The sequence below is a fragment of the Malus sylvestris genome, chromosome 15 (genome assembly GCF_916048215.2).
Source record: "Malus sylvestris chromosome 15, drMalSylv7.2, whole genome shotgun sequence".
NCBI lineage: Eukaryota > Viridiplantae > Streptophyta > Magnoliopsida > Rosales > Rosaceae > Malus > Malus sylvestris.
Genome location: NC_062274.1, coordinates 42662326 through 42681261, shown reverse-complemented (window position 1 = coordinate 42681261; position 18936 = coordinate 42662326). Strand labels below are relative to the sequence as shown.

The window sequence follows — 18936 nt, the reverse complement described above, 5'->3', positions numbered from 1 at the left end:
ACTGAAAATATATATGTATATTTATTATGGTTGCATGCATGTTGAATTTAAGTAATTTGAGAGTAGACTATATTAGAAATAGAAGTACGAAATGAAGTAGTTTGGAACTTTGGAATGTCAATTTGACTTGGTAAGAATGATTTGGTATTTCAATTGGTAAGAAATTTCAAATTGGTAAAGGTAAAAAGCCTAAATTTCAATTGATATGAAACTTGGCAATAAAATTTTAATCCAAAGGCCCAATTTTTATCCCCAACCCAAAAATCTCAAATTTATGCCCAAAAGCCCAAAACGCAATTCAGATCCATCTCGAAATACTGAAAATATTTTGGGAATCTCAAAAATTGTGAATACCGAAATTTCGGTTCAAAATTAGTCTTCAAATTCCCATCCTGAAAATTTTTGGTTTGGAATTTGAGATCCCATTTTCGGTTTGGGATCCCATACCGAACCATCCCTAGAAATTATACCCCAATTTCTGAGAGAGGTCGAAGAAAGTATAGAAAGTGAGGCCTGAAGAAGCAAAGAGAATCATAACGAAAGTATGATTCCTTTTGTTGACCTACAACATGGGTAACAATTCTCAGCTCTCTTTGTTCTTTCCATAGCTGCTTTGTATCAATCTTTCTTATTATTTTTAATTTTATACATTGGGTGTGTTGATTGAAATATCATGTTTTAGGGTTTGAGTAAAAAATTCAATTCCTTGTTAGTTAATTGTGGGGTATAGTTCAAAGCAAAAGAGGAACACGAACCATCTACGAAAAAGAAGCCCCGGGGGGGGGGGGGGGGGGGGGACGTGTAGGGCGAACCATCTAACTTCTCTTTGTCATCAGACAATAAGCGTGCAAAGCTTGAAGGGACGAGTTGGTGTTCTGATGTAAGTTGAGGGTGTCTATGCAATTGTCTCAAAGTACGCCAAAACTTGCCTATCATTTTAGAGAAGTTGTGCTACTTTTCGTTTTAGATAATTGTTGCGTTGTCTGTGTGAAAAATCATGCCTATTTGGTGTTTGTATGGCAGAATTAATGTATATATCTTATTACCATATACTCATCTTTCTTTGTCTTTTTGCCGGTTTTCCTAAATTGAATTTCTTCTCTTCATCTACCCAGGTTTGTTAAATTTACATTTTGTCCATATCTTTTCTTACATTTTGTCCATATCTTTTCTTATTACCATATCCTTCGTTTTCTCTTCTCTCTTCGATCAAATGGGGTATGGCTGTGCAATCAGTTACTAATTTTTTTGGTACAAACTTCTTGTTTTTCAAGTAAAACATGTCTTCGTCTGCCAACATTACAGCTTTATTTTGGATCTTCTACTATTTACCAGATCGGTCATGCATTGACGTTGTGTATTGTCGTAGTTTGCTCTTGAATCCAAGTTTTTAGACTCCGAGAACAAAAAAAATCGAAATCAGTGCTTGGTAAGGCTGTTTTCAAACTACTCCTCTGAGTCCATTCTAGCCCTACTGCTTTAAGATCGGCCTCTGAAGACTTCGCCCAAACAACAGCGCCGCTTGCCATCAACCTGGTTATCTTTCTATGTCGAACAACTTTCGACGGCGCAGGGATTGGAGAAGCTCTTCTCCGACGTCTACGTCCGCTCGAGATCTTGCCATTGCATGTGTATGGCTTAATAAGCAAGAATACTGATCGTATTTAGGTCCATCTTGAATTCACATGCCACCAATGAGTTCACGGAGTGAGATAAAAAAAAAAAAAACAGTTAACTAGATGATTAAGCGGGATATAAAGAATAAACCAAATCGTTACGGCCCCAAATTGCCAGAGTGGAAGTATAATTAACCTTATACTACTCTCAAATTACTAGAGTGCATGGACATGATTATTTTCTATTACAGCGATAAAACCCCATTTGCAATTGAACTTGTATAACTTACTAAAACACAAAGATGCAAGTTTTCTGCACACAAAGTTTTGATAAAAAGCTATGAATTTCCTTAAAAAAAATATCATTTCAAGATAAGAGGTATTGATCTTTCTCGACAGACATTGCTTAATTCCTTACATAAATTAAACAAATTGACATTTCATCATGATGATGTTATTTGTTACCATATATAATGATCTTCATATCGTAAACAACCTTAAGAGGATGATAAAGAAAACAATCAATTTCAATTGTGACGTTTGTGCTGTGAAATGATGTCGTATATCTTTATATAACAAGAAATGACTTCTTTACATATAAGAACGTATCCAAGTAGTGGTCCTTGTGGAATAAACAATAAGAATGCATTGGGACAACTGGGCTGGACTTAGGGTAACTGAAAATGAAAGCCCACAGAATAGATTTGAAGGGATATTTTGGTAAATCAAACCTGGGCCACAAAACCCTAGTGTGATTTGCTCTGTATTTCACCTCCTGTATATACAGACCGCACACTCCTTTTCTCTGATCCTCCTTCTCCTCTTCTCTCCGTGTAAGCCTGCAAAATCCTCTGTGATTTGTTTTTATAAATATATTTTTGTTTGAGTTTGATGGGTAAATATGATATAAAAAGCAAGCAGGGATTGTGTGTATCGGCGTAGTGCTAGAATCAATGCACTCTGATCCGAAAGAGTTCCCTGCAACATCAAACCAAAAGGGGAAGGTGAGCAGTTGTTCTTCATCCGCCTGTTGAAAATTTTTGGTTTGGAATTTGGGATCCCATTTTCGGTTTGGGATCCCATACCGAACCATCCCTAGAAACTATACCCCAGTTTCTGAGAGAGGTCGAAGGAAGTATAGAAAGCAAGGTCTGAAGAAGCAAAGAGAATCATAACGAAAGTATGATTCCTTTTTTTGACCTGCAACATGGGTAACAATTCTCAGCTCTCTTTGTTCTTTCCATAGCTGCTTTGTATCAATCTTTCTTATTACTTTTAATTTTATACATTGGGTGTGTTGATCGAAATATCATGTTTTAGGGTTTGAGTAAAAAATTCAATTCCTTTTTAATTGTGGGGTATAGTTGAAAGCAAAAGAGGAACACGAACCATCTACGAAAAAGAAGCCCGGGGGGGGGGGGGGACGTGTAGGGCGAACCATCTAACTTCTCTTTGTCATCAGACAATAAGAGTGCAAAGCTTGAAGGGACGAGTTGGTGTTCTGATGTAAGTTAAGGGTGTCTATGCAATTGTCTCAAAGTACGCCAAAACTTGCCTATCATTTTAGAGAAGTTGTGCTACTTTTCGTTTTAGATAATTGTTGCGTTGTCTGTGTGAAAAATCATGCCTATGTGGTGTTTGTATGGCAGAATTAATGTATATATCTTATTACCATATACTCATCTTCCTTTGTTTTTTTTCCGGTTTTCCTAAATTGAATTTCTTCTCTTCATCTACCCAGGTTTGTTAAATTTACATTTTGTCCATATCTTTTCTTACATGCGCAGGCGAAGCATGTCGATGTGCTCAACAACAAAAGTCTGAGAATTCGAGGAGAGGTACGTTGTTAAATTTACAAATTGACATACATTACCAATTGACGTACTATACTTATGAATGTCAGTGTACTTGTTGTTAAGGCCCTTTCTTCAACTCACTGTGGCACGGTTCAAAGCTCCCAATTTTTTTTAATACAAGTAATAATACTTCTTTAATTTACACAAATAAAATGAGAGATGATTTGAACACGATACATATTGGGTTGAATAGGAAAACTCTTACCCTCACTCCCTCCTATTAATTCCTAAAGCCCATATAAGTTACTTTTGTTACAGCCTAATACATGATTAAATTCCATTAAATGGTTTAAGGACCAACAGGCAATAAATCCCTCGTTTCTGTCTTTTCTTGTCTCTCATCATCCACTCTCTTCGTTTCTCTGCGCAGCTCCCAAATCAAATCAAAGGAGAGTGAATCAAACCCATATCGCACTCTCAATAGTTATCTGCTCCATCCTTTTTCCCTTCTGTCTTCAACATAAATCTTGTCTCCCGCGGTAGAGTCGAACTTATCCCTTCTCAGTAGTCACTGCTTCTGCAGAAATTGGTAATATTATTTTGCCGAATTTTGCTTTTTTTATTTTTATTTTATTTTTTGCATTAATGTCTATTGAGTAAATCCTTGTTGCATTTGTATGTGAAGTTCAATGGCATACAGAGGGCGCGGTCGCGGTGGATTTTCGGGTGGTGGCGGTTTTGGCTTTGCTAAGCAAGAGCCCTTTGTGCTTTTTCCTGTGAGCTTTTGTTACTGCAGTTTTTGCATATGTTTGGCAGTTTGCTAGGTTTCCCTGAATTAGAGGCTTTTCATATTTAACGTCGAAGCTTTTCTTTGCAGGACATTGATTTGCCTATTCCCAAAGGTATATCTGATCTACAGCAAAAAACAGACGCTGTTATTGAGGAAGAAAACTTAATCAATCAAACTCGCAAGTTCCAAAAAATTTGGAAAGAGTCTCCTTATTATCTTGAGCAAAGCACTTCGAATGGTTAGCATGATGTTCTTTATACTTCATTATTATTTTTCATTTATCAGTCCTCATGGTAGTGGAATAAGCAATCTATGAAGCATGTGTATCTCCCTTTCTTTTTCTCGATAAGATATGGATCATGGTCATTCTTTTGATGTTGCGGAGTGCATTTTCGTTGTTCTGGTATGTTTTCAACTCGTTAAATAGATTAGCAACGCTGTAGAGATGTTTAGATGGTGTGTATGGGTAAACTTCTGTATACGCAACTCCGAAGCAATTCGCACAGATGTGTTGGAAAGCTTTGATCTTAAAAAATAGTCAACAATATGGATATGGTTGGAGATGAATACATATTTATAATGAATGTGAAACTGATCTCATCAAGATTTTATAGTAAGATGTAACGAGAAGTTCACACATCCCTTCCAAAAACAACACATTTTCTTCTGTTTGTGGCCATTATGAAAAGTGGCACACAATCATCAAATGTTTAATCAAAGAAGATTCATAATTCACAATAATTTGTAACATTCGTTGTTCTCAAAAGGATATTTGTTGCACACGGCACTGCTCCTATTTCGTGTTCACAATATATGTTTTAAGCTGATTTTTGCTATAGTTGCATTATATCCGACATGTGAATGCTTAATACTTTTCTTTATGCTTACAAGTTACAACCTGTCAGTTCATTAAAAATATAGGTCCGTACTGGCATTTTATTCGAATACCGTATTACTTCTGATTTGATTCTTAATCATTTTTTGGCTTCTTTTGTAATCATAGCAGGTTATGTTCTATAATAATATACTTCTTGAACATGTTGCAGAGAGGCAAAACGAAGATGTAGAAAGATATTCTGACAGAACAAAGCCAAAAACCACGATAAGACGCGGTTCTCTTTTTAGTATATTGGAGCTCAAGGGATTTCCTCAAGAACTGACCGGAGGTCTCTACTCTAAATAGCCATATTAAAAAAAATTGGAATAGTATTCAGAATGCTATATTTTGTTTTATGTTGTCTTCATGCTTTTTACATGCATGCTGATGCAATGGTGTATCAGGTTCAAGGGTGCAGCAGCCAGGTCGAAAGAGAGTTCGATGGAATCCTAACTCAGGTCTTATAAGATTAGATGCTTTCCTTTTTGTGCTGTCTTCTATCATATGTTTTTGTGTTTTTCTCTGTTCTTTAGGAATTTTGAACATAACTGATTAAAAATGTCACTCTAACAGGGCTGGAGAAGTTGGATTTATTTGAAAAGCTCGAGCAGCGTCAGGTATGAGAAAGTCTTTAGTCTCTCTAACTGCAATACTTTGGGTCAAAGATCACTGTATCAACATTTGTTTATGAAAAGAATCTATTATTTGTGTTCTAAAGATTTTTCTTGTCATTGGTAGTTTAATTTTTGTACGCATTAACTTTCTTTGCCGATAACGTTTCTCCTTTGTAGGGCCAAAATGATACAAAAGAAAAGAAAGAAGGTGAAGGTGAGGATGAAGATGAAAATGAAGAGGAGGAGGAACAAGAGGAGGAGGACTTTAGTGATGATGATTATTATAAGGTTCGTAAAAGAAATATTGGGTCTTATATGTTTATTAGATTTTTAAATCATCTATACAAATCACTTCAAAATGGTCATTCGTTGTACATTGTTTATGTTCACCGTTGCGATTTTCATTGCTTATATTTGCTACCTGATTCCTCACTTGTTCAGAAATAGGAGGCATGTTGGTACAGAATGGATAAGGGCTATTTTAATTTAGTTTCATGTATAATTTGTTTCCGTTCTTATTATTTTCTTGTTTCTAGTAGGATTAGGACCATGTGTGGGAAAACAAAATGTTTCTGATCAAGCTATGGTCTTGCAGGGTTTTGATGTTGATGATGATGAAGATGATTATAATATGGAAGATGACGGTGACGGTAGGAACCATTCATCTGATCCACTGCAATTTTTATCATACTATAGCATGGAATAATTGAGCTTGTGAATTTACTAATAAGCTTACCCTTTTGGTTTTAATGATGCAGACGAACCCCTTTTATAGTGAGAAGGTGTTGCGTGCGATGTGTACATCTCATTTCTCTTCGATCAAATGGGGTATGGCTGTGCAATCAGTTACTAATTGTTTTGGTACAAACCTCTTGTTCTTCGAGTAAAACATGTCTTCGTCTGCCAACATTACAGCTTTATTTTGGATCTTCTACTATTTACCAGATCGGTCATGCATTGACGTTGTGTATTGTCGTAGTTTGCTCTTGAATCCAAGTTTGTAGACTCCGAGAACAAAAAAAATCGAAATCAGTGCTTGGTAAGGCTGTTTTCAAACTACTCCTCTGAGTTCAATCTAGCCCCACTGCTTTAGGATCGGCCTCTGAAGACTTCGCCCAAACAACAGCGCCGCTTGCCATCAACCTGGTTATCTTTCTATGTCAGAACAACTTTCGACGGCGCAGGGATTGGAGAAGCTCTTCTCCGACGTCTACGTCCGCTCGAGATCTTGCCATTGCATGTGTATGGCTTATCAAGCAAGAATACTGATCGTATTTAGGTCCATCTTGAATTCACATGTCACCAATGAGTTCACGGAGTGAGATAAAAAAAAAAAAAAAGAGTTAACTAGATAATTAAGTGGGATATAAAGAATAAACCAAATCGTTACAGCCCCAAATTGCCAGAGTAGAAGTATAATTAACCTTCTACTACTCAAATTAGTAGAGTGCATGAACATGATTAATTTCTATTACAGCGATAAAACACCATTTGCAATAGAACTTGTATAACTTACTAAAACATAAAGATGAAAGTTATCTGCACGCATAAAGTTTTGATAAAAAGCTATGAATTTCCTTAAAAAAAAATATCATTTCAAGATAAGAGGTATTGATCTTTCTCGACAGACATTGCTTAATTCCTTACATAAATTAAACAAATTGACATTTCATCATGAAGATGTTATTTGTTACCATATATAATGATCTTCATATCGTAAACAACCTTAAGAGGATGATAAAGAGAACAATCAATTTCAATTGTGACGTTTGTGCAGTGAAATGATGTCGTAAATCTTTATATAACAAGAAATGACTTCTTTACATATAAGAACGTAGTTAAGTATTGGTCCTCGTGGAATAAACAGTAAGAATTCATTGGGAAAACTGGGCTGGACTTAGGGTAACCGAAAATGAAAGCCCACAGAATGGATTTGAAGGGATATTTTGGTAAATCAAACATGGGCCACAAAACCCTAATGTGATTTGCTCTGTATTTCAGAGCCTATATATACAGACCGCACACTCCCTTTCTCTCATCGTCCTCCTTCCCTTCTCTCCGTGTAAGCCTGCAAAATCCTCTGTGATTTGTTTTTATAAATATATTTTTGTTTGAGTTTGATGGGTAAATATGATATAAAAAGCAAGCAGGGATTGTGTGTATCGGCGTAGTGCTAGAATCAATGCACTCTGATCCGAAAGAGTTCCCTGCAACATCAAACCAAAAGGGGAAGGTGGGCAGTTGTTCTTCATCCGCCTGTTGAAATTTCAACAATCATCTTCCCCATATTCCTTTCTTTTCTTTTATTAACCCTCTCTCGTAATTAAGGTTCCTGGGTTTTGATTCGTTTGTTACTTTTTTATTCCATGTTTTTGTATGATTAAAATTGAATTTATAGGCTATATTAGCTTGAAATTGTTTCTGGAATTTGGGTTTCTCTCTGTTTTCTTTGTGATTATTGAAGCTCAAATCTGGATTAAAGAGTTTCTTAAATACAATTAACAAAAACACGAGTATTAAATGGGTAATATTGACTATTTTTTCCTTTTATTTTTGTTGGAATGGTAAATTGTTGGAAAGGTGAGCATGAAGTATAAATTGGAAGTGCTCCTAATTTAGGGTTTATGGGTTTAGGCCGAACTGCAAAGACAGGCCCCATTGGGCCACATTGGAAGAAGACTTGGATTTGAGCATAAATATTGTGCTTATAATTGGGCCTTTTTTAACATATTTGATGCAGACTGGTTTGCTTTCTTCTGGGCTTTGGTTTATACTCGACCAAAAAATAATTAACAACACTTGAACGTGAATTTATTTTCACTCCTTTTCAAATTGTAACCATGAGATTGACTTAAGAGTTAGTTTGTACGTACTTTTAAAATGACTGAAAACATTTTTGGTAAAAATATTTTCGGAAACAATCCTTTGTAAAAATGCTAATAAATCCTGGAGATGTATCAAATGGACATAAAAACGACTCCTAAATCAAATGGAATTACGAACTACAAGTGAACCATAATTAGTATGGTTTGATACGGTGTGGTTTTGGGGTAAAACTGAAAATGAGATTCAAATTTATTTCGCAATGTGAATCAGAATAGAACCATTTGGTTTTGGTCCAGTTTGGTTTCAAATGGTTTTGTTTTTTAGGTTGGGCCTAAATTATGGGCCTGTTAAAAAATTGGTATCAATAAAAGTATTCAACATTTAAACAAATTCCATAGTCCAAAATTTAGTCATTTGCAAACTAAATGCTTTATAGCATTAATACAAATCAATTTTATAAAAATAAATTCATGATTTGCAGTGTGACTATACGATAGGGCAGAATGAAAGAATGAAAGAGACGAAAAGTAGAGGATGTGAGAGAGGAGGAGATGCATGTGTGTTGTCGAGACTCGAATTGGTATTATCAATAGGGATAGGCAATGGTTATGGCGGGCAGGTAACCGCGGTTATTTATTCATAACCGTTTATTCTTATACCGCGGTTATTTATTCATAACCGTTTATTCTCATACCCGTATAACCGTTTACCCATTGGGTAATTGTCTAAACGATTATACTCATACCCATAATTGTTTATAAATGGTTAACCATATCCATAACCGTGTACCCATTTAACTGTAACTGTTTAGTAGCCGTTTACCCATTTATCATTTTTAAACCTGTTTATCCTTTCTTTTTTACCATTTCCTCATTTTCACCCGTCTACGTGTTTTTTTAACAACTTGAAAATTAAAAAAGAAAAATTTGTCATAATTTTCTTTTTCTAACAATTAAACACCGTTATAAGTACATTCATCATACATTTCTGCATTTTAATTTTTTATGTCCTTATACCATTCAAATAATTGAAATAATAGTTTACAGAAGATATTTTTAACTGTTAATAATGAAGGTAATATAAAATTTGCTAAGTATTCTTGGGTTACGAAAACTGTTAAAAGACAGTATTCTTGGGTTATTTAACTCGGAATGCAAAATATTAACATAATATATATAATGGACCACGAAATTTAAAGTGGTTAAGGAAAACTATATTATATTAGCTATAGAAATCATGCACTATAGTCAATAGCATTGATCTAAGTTTTGTCCGATAGGAACATGGTTTATGTTAATTTTACATATATAAAATAAATGGGTAAATAGTTATCCGTTTATAACCGCGGTTAATACCCATAACCACTCATTTAAATTTCACGGGTAAACGGTTATAACCATAACCATTTATTTATCTAAACGGTTACCCATAACCGTAACCGTGAAATTTAAATGGGCGGGTAACCGCGATTACCCATAACCGATGGGTATTTGTCCATCCCTAATCATCAACTCTTCAATAGTCTAGGCATGTTGTGATATGGTTGAGTCAACGCTAAATGTATATACTCAACCAAATAACCAATTACCCCCGATACCTAATTAGCTATTAAATTTAAAAAAAATTATATTAAGCATCTTAGCTCGTTTTCAGTTCGGTTTCAAAAATTAGGAAATGAAATCATTTAGTTTGTTGTTCAGTTCCTATTAGTGCGGTCTAATTTAGTCCATTCCGTTTCAATTTTTTATTTCAAGTGTCCACGGGTAACTAAAAGCGTTTACCCTTGCCATCGAGAATCCAGTTAAAATTTTCCCTCCTCCAAAATGTCCTTTGCCCTAAAGAGAGAAGGTAGTATTTGATTGGTTGTTGCAGAAGTGTGGGTAGGCCCATAGCCAGAGAGCTAGACAATGGCAGGCTAAAGGCCTACTCCGAATACTTCTGAACTGGGAGTGAAAATGTTGGGTTGCCCATGGGGTGGTCCATGGAGTCATGCTCCTATATATTTGTTTTATTAAATAAATTAAAAATAACTCGGTGTCAGATTTGGCATCCTTTGATAACGGTCCCGTTCAATCGCTACTCAAAGGATTAGGGGGGAGGTGGTGCTTAGCTGCTACAATATACGCCTAATTTAAAGTGGTCCACGTTCAACTTATATTTGGTTCGTTATGTGAACCAGAACTATTCATGTATGTTCATCTTTATATAGAAGTGTTTATATAGAAGTGGTCCACGTTTAGTTTATATTTGGTTGGCATGGACCGGTGTTACGTGAACCAGAACTATTCATATATATTCATCTTCATATGGTCCATATTTTGATCTCACGATCATTCGCGATGTAAAAGGGACATCATGATCTTCAAGATCCGTTTATTAGGAGCTGAAGAATTACTCAAACACATTTTTAATATAAAAAACAGGATAATCTATGCAATGTACTAATACAACTTCGGTAGACAAATTTAATAAAACAGGATAATCCATGCAAGGTATATTCAAATCATTTTTTTCGTCGTATATCAAAAGTATCAAGATAAGTATTTAATGAATAGTGTAACCATAACCATCATGATCAATCCCCCATGCTTCAAAATTGTCCTAAAACCAACTGGTATTATTGTTTTCTTGACTTTGTACACCTAAATGATATATCCGTTGAAATTTCCAAATAATATTATCCCATGTAGCATCATTTTCCCGAAAATCTTCAAAATCTAGCAACAAAACCATATGGTGTTGCCTTTTCCCTCGATGAATGCATGTTGCATGCCTTTCATGTCCCCAAAACCCACTTTCAGAAGAGCAGTTGATGTTCTATACTCATGGACTACCTGATATCAGAATAATTGGACCGACTACTAAAAATCCCCATGGGAAAATGGATGGATGGATCCATTGAACATTATTGTTAGCATGCTGTATCAACAGTTGGTACACAAGTCACCAAAATTAAAATTATGGGATTTTGAAGCTATCTTTTTAAAAATATATGGTCGGTGGGTCGATATGTTGTGGGGTTCTTCTGTATTCGACTCGAGAAACCTCTCATACCATATGACAAATTGTTGCGAGCACTTGTCCCTCTCATACGATATGACAAATTGTTGCGAGCACTTGTCATGGTTCAAGCAAGTGTGCGTGATGAAATTTAAGGGCAAGTTTTGTACGGAGATGACTTGTGATGTGTCTTAACTGATGGAGAAACAACTTATCTAACTCTTGGATTTCATACATTTGGTGCAACGCAATTGCGTGAATGTTCTAGACTATGGTTTGGCGTCCATGCAATTCATATACCTCAGAATTGCTAGGGTTTTAGTCAATGTTCTTACCACTAAAGTTGTAGGTAGGAGAGAGGAAGGCAAAAGTTTAGATTTTATTTTTTGAGAGGAATAATATAGGGTATTTTATGTACATGACAATGAAGGAGTAAATTACTACTTAGTAATACGGTATAGTGGTATTCTTCTTCACTTTATGTAAAAGGTTTTATGTTCAATTTTTGTGAATGACAAGACTGATACCACTTATTATAGCTGACTCATTGTGTAGCTTAAGTCAGTCCCCCACCGCCTTAACATAAATTATATATTTGTATTTAAAAAAAAGTAACGTATCAACTAGCTAGAATGAAATTAAAGTGAATAAGTTGTTGAACCAAATAAAGAAGTTTTGAGTGCCAAACCAACAAACCTTTGAGTTTTAACGATAAAGACAAAATAAATGATAAAGTGAATAGTACCATGTTTGACTTTTAGTGTAAAAATGTGATTTTTCGTTAAAGTGAATAGTACCGCGAGCTTTTCGTTAAAACTCCCTTGGACTAATAACTAGCAACTTTATGTGGAAAAATATCTGTAAATAAAGATCTCACTAGAAGTCTTTTGTACTCCCACAAAGTCTTTCTGGAAATAGAATTTAATTAGTACCCCATCGCTCATTCTTAAATAAGAAATTACTTTAATAAAGGTGGGATTTAGAAGTGCTTCCTAACGTTAGGTAAAATGTAGCAAGCAACACAAAACAACCTTAATACATCCTTCCTTTTTCCCAAGTAGGAAATTAGCACCACTCTGCCCTTCTTGCAAGTATAAATTTTTGTATCAAAGTTGGTGCCTTTTAACTTTCTTTAGTAAGCAAATAACAAACTACAAAAGCCTTCACCATGGTAGGAAAATAGTGGGCACCTGAAAATTACTGATATAACTCAAGCCTTCACTTAAGAGATTTTGTATGAACTAATAACAAGTTGGACTAGTATTATTCGTCATATTGCCAGTTTGTTTTATAATAGAATCTCAAATTATTTCATGGTAACAAAGTATGTAACTTACGTATTGAGACATATGGTTCATGTGTTCCACATCACCTATATGTGTTGTTTCTGCGTTAATAATGTCACACGTGATATAATGTGTTGAGCGTGCAACTTCACATCAAAAAATTCAAAAACCTTACACATGCTTAGAAGTTTTGCATAGACCTTCAACTTCCTTCACCTGCAAGTATACCCCTAACCCTACAAACTGATGGTCGGAGAATGCAATTAGATATATATGCCAAATGCGGGACAAAATAATATGGAGAAGCCCGTAAGGGTAGTTTTATAAAGACATCCCACCCTAGCTTATATATGTGATAGTAACCGTGACTTGGACGTGGATGAGGTCCCATAAAATTGAACAGCAACAAAGCACAAAATTCATGTATCAACCACAAAGACCAAAAAACAAAACCACCACAAACATTTAACCTCCTCGCACACTCTTTCATCGTCTGCTGCTATTTGTCCTCAACATCAACATATTCTACGGATGAATGTCTTTTTCCGGAATTCAATACCACCTCTCTTTTTTTCTTTCTTTTTTTTCTTTTTATGAAGAATACCACCTCATATTATTCAGATAGTTAAAGTTTTCTTTTTGACAGACGGTAAAATAATTATATTAGATTTATTTAATACCCAAGGAGTGGGATTGAAGCTTGAGTGTAAGCGGTGATGCGCACTATTTATAGCCAACTTAGCTAAATTTATGTTTGACCGAAAAAACAAAATATGACATGCATTGAATAGAACCAAACAATATTGTCATTTCTCTAAAGGGTAAAACTAGAGAAACTAAATTTTATAAACCAAATGATGTGATTGTTGATAATTGAATTATTACTTAAGTGTTAGCTAACGTGCTTATTTCTTTTTGGTAGCACATCATTTAGTTTACAAATTTGGTTTAAAATTCGCATTATCCTCGTCAAAATAATGAAAAGGCTAGTTCTTAGGTAGGAAAACTGAATGAAAAAGTAAGCGGCAGTTAAACGAACTATAGACATTTATGTACCGGATGTCTCTGTATATATTTCATCCTGAATATGATAGATAACGTAAATAATATTATAGGGAATGACAAATGGACAGCAAATAGAACAAGATGAAAAATAAGTAAGGAAAAAGAAAGAAAATGGAATATGGAAATAGAAAGTGTCCCCCAGAAGAGGAACCTAATGTTGGGAATGAAATGGACCTCTCCTACGCCACATTAAGCACTACTTAATGTCATTTCAAACTGGTACCAAACTTCACCCCTTTTATTTAATTAATTAATTAAAAGACTTGAGAGGCCACACATACACACTCTCATTACCATATGTATTTGGAGTGTTAGGTTTGTAATTTGTAGGATAATCTTCTCAATTTTCCCAACCAGTATTCTAATTATTGTTATCAGGCTGTGCTAATCACGTTTTTTGCTTAATGTAATTATTGACGTCGCAAAACGAAGGGTGCAACGCACGTCGTGAATGAATATTGCTAGTGTACGTGAGTGTGACCTTATTATTATATCACTTTGAGACGTACACGCATCTCTTTTTCAGTACTCTCAATCTCATTAAGCCATGCATGCATCCATGATGCTTGCAACCTTCAGTTTGAATTTATTTTAAGTCTCTAGTTGGTTGCCTTGGTTTGTACGTTTTTTTTCTCTATTAAATTATGGGTCTTCCAGTTTTGTGAATATTACTCCGATTGCTCATGTAATGAGTTCATTTTTTCACACACACATATATATGTGAAAATGCTCTCTCCTCTTCACATAAAATTCTGCTCTACTACTGTTAATAGTAACCTTTATTTATTCACTCCTTTACAAATAAACCATAATTGTAAAACTACTTCTAGACAATTATTTTGCTATATATATGTATCCAAAATCTAAATAATGTCGCCAAACTATAGCAAGTAGGAAGTAGGAGGACATTGAATAACTGAGTCCAACCAAAGCCACCCTACATGGATTATAAAAAGCCTGGAAAACCAAACCCTAGCTAATGAGACAGCATAATGAAAGGGTCAACGTGCTTTTCGATCTCTTTGTATAATGATGCCATAAATCTTCGTTGGGTGGATGAAACAATAATTACAGAACGAAAAGTATTTAATTATGGAGATCGAGTAGGAGGGAGGGAGATGGAGTTTGTCTCCCCCCAAACAGGCCTCATCCTCATGTTTGGGTAATGACTGTTACCTTTCTCCGACATACGGCCGCACCCATCCACCATTTTCCAAATTAAGAATTAGAGGACACTAAGTGTTAGGGGCTCACTGTTATTATATATCCTTATGTTTAAATTTAATTTGCTTATTATTTATTATTATGGTAGTCGAGAGACACAGCTGGGTGTCTAAACAAAAAAATATGTCGTGAAATTATGTAAAGGATACGTTCGGAGTTCAATGTTCTAGTAACTCTCGGCTCACAGTTGCTCGGAGGTAAACTGAAACTGGGTTAACCTGCTGTTTAAACAGATACTATAGTTTGTTTCGAAAAACAGATAAGGTTAGTTTTTGCTTAGTTAATGGTAGAATAGGCTGAATAGGAATAGCAGAGAAAGGAAATTATTAGGGTAAATGAACGAATGTAATGCTGACTTTTATACTTACTGTTGCTCACATACAAGAAGACTACCTAAACATTACCCAAAAAAAAAAAAAAACAGTTAACTACCAAAACTTGTACTAGCATTTCTGGTGCGGCGTTCATGACTTATCAACCATATCATCTAGTACGTACTTTTTGCTTGCAAGTCAAGAATTCTTCTCATGTCTTGCCTTGGTATGGTTTTGTTTTATATTTAGACTTGGAGACCCTTCAAAATCATGATTGTATCTCTGAACTAGGGTTGATATACTATTTCCCGGTCGAGCTGTCTTGTAACGATCTCTAGAGTCTTCAGTTGAATTTGTCTTCTCTCCCGTAATAGTTCATTTGATGCGGCGCAATTTAAAAATAAGCATCAAGCTTCTGAAAGCTATGTTTTTTAGGGATCTTCGATCGCCTTGTATAACTATCTAGAAGTGGTTTTCACTCGGGAGATCAACAACATGCATGAAGGATACTATATATATGACAAACGTGTAACCTTGTGAAGTTGGTACATGTACAGTAATTTGTATATGTTGTGTTTAATTTATAATGTCGTAATTTGAATTATCATACTTGTCTCATCTTATAAAAAAAGGTTTAATGTATCTTGACATTACTTGGACGAATGAGTCTTTGTATAAATGGGAACATAGAATATCCCGATTAATTAATGAGACCACACCACGTGTATAATTTATCAAATATAACTACTATTGTTTTGAAGGAATATGCTGACTGCTAATCAAACTTGACTATCAAGCCACATTCTCTACGAAGGCTATAGAAGCCCACAATCAACATTCCCTCTGGCCATTCTTTGCAAATGGTGCAAGTTGATCTCCACGCATCCTATGCAGATTACCTTGGTATGTAATGAGCATGCCTACCAGGCTCTTGGTATGGCAAGACTCTCCAAAACATATTTCAAAAATCTCAGAGGAATATTCCTCCATTGGGCTGCAGACAATGTAACACATTATTAACAGGTTCAACGAACCTGGACCTGGGCACTAAGGTTAACTCCCCAGTTCCCTATAAATAGTCAAGGCCATCTACTTTATTCCGGTGATCAAGAACTCTCGCCACACTCTTATTACTTCCTACAGTCGTCCTGTCTTAGACATCGAAGGCCCTTTGGCTAACACCACACTAGTGTTAGTCTACCTTAGTTTGTCTATTTTCTTTGTGTGAGTAGGTTTTCGTCAAATCAATCGCAACAAGAGTTTGCTCTGACAGTATATATCAAAACAAATATAAAGGAAACTAAATGATAATCATCTATTTCAGTTGAATTGAACGTAAATACCAAAAATATAAAAAACAACATTTAAGGAATCTCTTGCATATTCATTAATCTTCAAAGTGAGGTATAGATAGGAGTTACAATTAGTACTACATATGCACTTCATCAATATAGGACAAAATACTACCATTTACACTTAACTAATATTTACACATATAACTCGCAACACTCCCCCTCAAGTTGGAGCAAAGATGTCACGAACACCCATCTAATCAAGCAAGTTGGAAAACACAATACTAGACACACGCTTAGTAAGCACATCAGCGACTTGATCTTCAAATCCTACAAACGGAAAAGCAATAATTCCATATCTAGTTTTTCCATGATGAAATGCTGATTAATCTCCAGATGTTTTGTATAATCATGTTACACTAGATTATGAGCAATCTCAATAGCAGCTTTATTATCACAATGGAGTTTCATAGCACCCTTGAATTCAAATGCAAGATCCCTCAACAACTTCTTCAACCACAACAACTCACATACACCATGAGACATACCACAAACTCAGCTTCTCCACTTGATCTAGCAACCACTTTCTATTTCTTGCTTCTTTAAGTAACTAGATTACCACACACAAAAGTAAAGTGTTTATATGTAAATTGTCGATCAATGATAGAACTCGGCCATTCTCACAGAAAACAAAGCCTCTATTAGGAGTCATCTTCAAATACCTCAAAATACGAATTACTGCATCCATATGAGCTTCACTAGGGTGTGCATAAACTGGTTTACCACACTAATTGCATAAGTAATGCCATGACAAGTGTAACAAATAAATTAATCTCCCCATAAGCCTCTGAGATTGTTCCTTATGCGTAGGAACTTGATCCGAAAATAAGTTCAAATGATGGTTCTGCTAAAGTATCAACATATTTGCAATCCAACATACCAGTTTTAGTTAACAAATCAAGAACATACTTTCGTTGAGATAGAAAAATACCATGCTTGGATTGTGCAACCTTGATTCCAAGCAAATACTACAATTCACCAATTTCTTCATCTCAGATTTAGTAGCTAGGTACTTTTGAAGATGTACTCTTTCTTATTGTCATCATTCACAATCATGTCATCAACATAAACAATCAATGCAATTAGCTTACCATTTAGTCACTTAAAAAACAAAGTATGATCTGAATGACTCTTGAAATATCCAAACTTCATCATTGAACTTGTAAACCTTTCAAACCACGCTCTAGGAGATTGTTTCAAACCATATAAAGCCCTTCGCAATCTTCACATAACACCTTTTTTCAGAAGATATTCTGGTACCTAGTGGGAGATCCATGTTGAACTTCCCTCTTAAGATCACGATGGAGGAAAACATTATTAACATCAAACTACATTAGGGATCAATCCTGGTTTGTTGCTAAGGACACAAACGGTATTAATTTTGGCAACATGAGTAAAACTCTCCTAATAGCCCACACCATATATTTGTGTATAACCCTAGGAACTAATCTACCTTTTTAACAATCAATAGAACCATCTATTTTGGGCTTGATATTGAACATTCATCTACATCCAACATCTTTCTTCCTTTTGGCAAAGGTTTCAAATCACAAGTGGAATTGTTTTATAGAGCTTCCATATCAATATTCATGGCATTAACTAGACCTGGCAATTGTGTCATGTTAGCCATGTTCATATCATTTTTGTGGCATACACGATATATTAACGGATATTATCGTGTCATACCCGTTAAAATAAACGTATAATATGACTCAACCCGATAAAATTAACGGATAATATGACTCAACACTTACCCGTTAAACAAAATATATTTAGTTCAATAAATAATCAAATGAAAAACGTCATAGTAAATTAGTATCTACATACCACGTAGTCACTAAATTAGTATCAACATACGCTAAACGCTAAATCCTAAAAATGCAAATTACAATGTAACCATCGACAAAGTGTAGATGATGCGATCGCAAGCATTTGACAAAAAAAATCACATTTTAAAATGAATTATTACACATTTTTCAACTCCATCTAAAAAACTGTTCACGAGGGTTAAGAGGGTTTTAAAAATCCAAACGATGATGTACCCATCATCAAAGCATAGAGATGCAATCACGAGTTTTTGAATAGTTTTTCACATTTGTAAATTAATTATTATTAATTTTTGTGCTTTGGTATTTCGTAGGAAAAATCAAATTACATTAATGAGCACTCAAAGTTG

At 35.0% G+C, this 18936-nt stretch overlaps 1 protein-coding gene and 2 non-coding genes across 6 annotated transcripts; all 3 read left to right on the top strand.

Annotated features, from left to right (window-relative positions):
• The first annotated feature begins 2397 nt into the window (after window positions 1-2397).
• On the top strand, window positions 2398-6752 carry LOC126605912 (DNA-directed RNA polymerase III subunit RPC7-like). Of its 4 annotated transcripts, XM_050273368.1 has the most exons (12): window positions 2399-2827; window positions 2981-3122; window positions 3404-3454; window positions 3843-4001; window positions 4098-4188; window positions 4290-4440; window positions 5249-5368; window positions 5484-5537; window positions 5653-5696; window positions 5871-5981; window positions 6289-6343; window positions 6452-6752. In XM_050273368.1, the coding sequence occupies exons 5-12, from the start codon at window positions 4102-4104 to the stop codon at window positions 6466-6468; spliced, it is 639 nt and encodes a 212-aa protein (XP_050129325.1). In that variant the 5' UTR covers window positions 2399-2827; window positions 2981-3122; window positions 3404-3454; window positions 3843-4001; window positions 4098-4101; the 3' UTR covers window positions 6469-6752. The 4 variants fall into 4 exon arrangements, with proteins under 4 accessions (XP_050129327.1, XP_050129325.1, XP_050129323.1 ...); XM_050273370.1 differs by lacking the exon at window positions 3843-4001 and having other exon boundaries at window positions 2398-2827; XM_050273366.1 differs by lacking the exon at window positions 2981-3122.
• On the top strand, window positions 2531-2649 carry LOC126606124 (small nucleolar RNA snoR135). The gene has a single exon (XR_007617140.1). It is a non-coding gene; the product is annotated as a small nucleolar RNA snoR135 (small nucleolar RNA).
• Window positions 6753-7836: 1084 nt separating the features above from the next.
• LOC126606122 (small nucleolar RNA snoR135) lies at window positions 7837-7984 on the top strand. The gene has a single exon (XR_007617139.1). It is a non-coding gene; the product is annotated as a small nucleolar RNA snoR135 (small nucleolar RNA).
• The last annotated feature ends 10952 nt before the right edge of the window (window positions 7985-18936 follow it).